This window comes from Branchiostoma floridae, chromosome 1 (genome assembly GCF_000003815.2).
Source record: "Branchiostoma floridae strain S238N-H82 chromosome 1, Bfl_VNyyK, whole genome shotgun sequence".
NCBI lineage: Eukaryota > Metazoa > Chordata > Leptocardii > Amphioxiformes > Branchiostomatidae > Branchiostoma > Branchiostoma floridae.
This window is the reverse complement of record NC_049979.1, coordinates 8,783,227-8,785,213: the sequence shown is the minus strand read 5'-3', so window position 1 is coordinate 8,785,213 and position 1,987 is coordinate 8,783,227. Positions and strand designations below refer to the sequence as shown.

The 1,987-nt window shown below is 42.2% G+C and overlaps 1 protein-coding gene across 1 annotated transcript in view; it reads left to right on the top strand.

Moving 5' to 3' along the window:
- Positions 1 to 1,396, top strand: part of LOC118425877 (RNA-binding protein 4B-like) — a 5,380-nt gene extending 3,984 nt beyond the window's left edge. The window contains exons 8-9 of the mRNA XM_035835010.1: positions 937 to 979; positions 1,289 to 1,396. Of these exons, the coding sequence (XP_035690903.1) occupies positions 937 to 979; positions 1,289 to 1,396 (151 nt within the window). The remainder of the gene's footprint in view (positions 1 to 936; positions 980 to 1,288) is intronic.
- The last annotated feature ends 591 nt before the right edge of the window (positions 1,397 to 1,987 follow it).

Below are 1,987 nucleotides of genomic sequence, written 5' to 3'. Positions count from 1 at the left end.
AGTATCCCAGAGTGATCTAGAGCCAAGAGCTCCACGTGTTGACATTCTGTGAATTGTAAATGCTCTCCCTGAGATTGAAACTCCAACAGGGTTTATAGCAGAACCTGCAGGAAGAGTGCATTCGAACCTTCTTGCGGGTTTCTGGGAATCAACCGGCAAATTTTCATCGAGGATGCTGGCGAGGAATTTTCGTCTGGTGGCTGAGGACTCGTGTGCGTGCAAGGCAACAGGTACCCCATGAACCGTGACCCTCGCGTTCGTTGTTCTTTGCTTGATGAACGTGTTACCATACAGTATATTTAACACCGACACTGCGAGCTGCTTTCTGACCTAACACTGCAAGCCTCGTGCAAAGGTTCAGGTCCCGGTCGTGTCGGGCAGGGTTAGTTATCCCTCGCGTGGCAGTACCTCTGCACATATCGCAGGCAGTGTTAAGAACCTCTTATTCTTGATTAGACCACCTTCAGGCTGCCATTGGAAGTCTAAATAACTCTATTCCTTTGACCTCTTATTCCTTACAAACCGTAAATGTGAAATTCTCCAATTACCTCCATGGTGGTTACCAATGGCGTCTTGGAGCGGACATATTTCTACTTTTTGTTTTATTTTAAACTGTATTACTGGTGGTTGTCACATGGGATACAAATTTCAGTATATTGTAAACAAACAAAAATTGTAAGGAATCTTCAAATGCTGAATCACAACTCCCTTCTCACCGGGTGATCTGAAGCATTCGACTAGCCTGAGCAAACTTTGAAAGTTTTGAACACCGCAGAATTCTTCTCATGCTGTTTTGGGGGATGTTACAAACTTGCATCTACTGTCTGCCTCCCAGTAGTTGTATGAACTCGGTTTGTGCCAGCCTGTCTAGTAGCAGGACCACCCGGTCCAAGAGGTAACAATCCCTAACCTTTGTGTTCTTTGTTTCACTTGCAGACCAAATCTGAAGAAGGACACCCCCATGGTATCAGCACAGTTGGTATCCTTACTACGTGGACTAGAGGACAGAAGGGTGGCCCAGTAAGCCTGGTTTAACCCCCTTGGTCGGATGGAGAACCACCAACATCAGAGAGTTTACAGGACCTTAATGATCGTCCAGGTAGGATGCATGTGTTAATGCTTGAGGCAATTTTATAAGAGAAGGAAGGTCTTGCCCTGGAAATTCTAGTTTTATTTTGGTGAAAGAAGTCAAATTTCTGCTTCTTTGTTATTGATAATGTCATTCAGATGGTTTTTCTGATACATGTTAGCAATGATACAGAATGTATGTCTTTGTTATTTCCTTCAGTACTGCGAGGCAGAGATGGGAAACTGGACACAGATCTCAACACAACTGAGTCAGCAGGACCATGAAAACCAGCTCTGTGCGATGTTGCCAGCTTTTCACAAGCTGTAACATTCAGCAAGAAAAAATAAATACAATGTATGTGCTCAAAAGCTGAAGTGTTAGGAAAGGGGAAGGAAGAAAAGCAAAGTTTGATAAAGGAACTTCTTCGTGAGTTTGAGGACTCATAACCCTCTTCCTACCAGTTGTGTATCTTAACTCTCTTCCTACTGAGTTATGCTTTTGAGGCCATGTTCCTGTTGCTTACAAGGTTTTAGTGATAGAAAAAGTTTCTATTGTCGAAAATAAAGCCATGTGCCTTGCCATGTTGTAAACTGAAAACTGCCATGTTCAGAAGTAAAGTGAGATCTATCTTTGCATTGAAAGCTTTTGTGGCAGCTACAAGTGATTCTCACATGAATGCAAAATCACTGATGCAAGGATAGGTAGTGTTGAAAAAGTTGCATACTGTGTTGTATTTTAAACGTTCAACCATGTTTTTGAGACTGTTTCTGTGGACAACAGTCAAGGAAACTTCAAACTATAAGTCTACTTTTGCAAAGTCGTGTTGGTTTCCATGTCTATCTACATAATTTTACCCAGGAAAGTGTATGTTGCTGAGCTTGTACATAAATTAATCAACTTTTCATGTCATGGGATTAC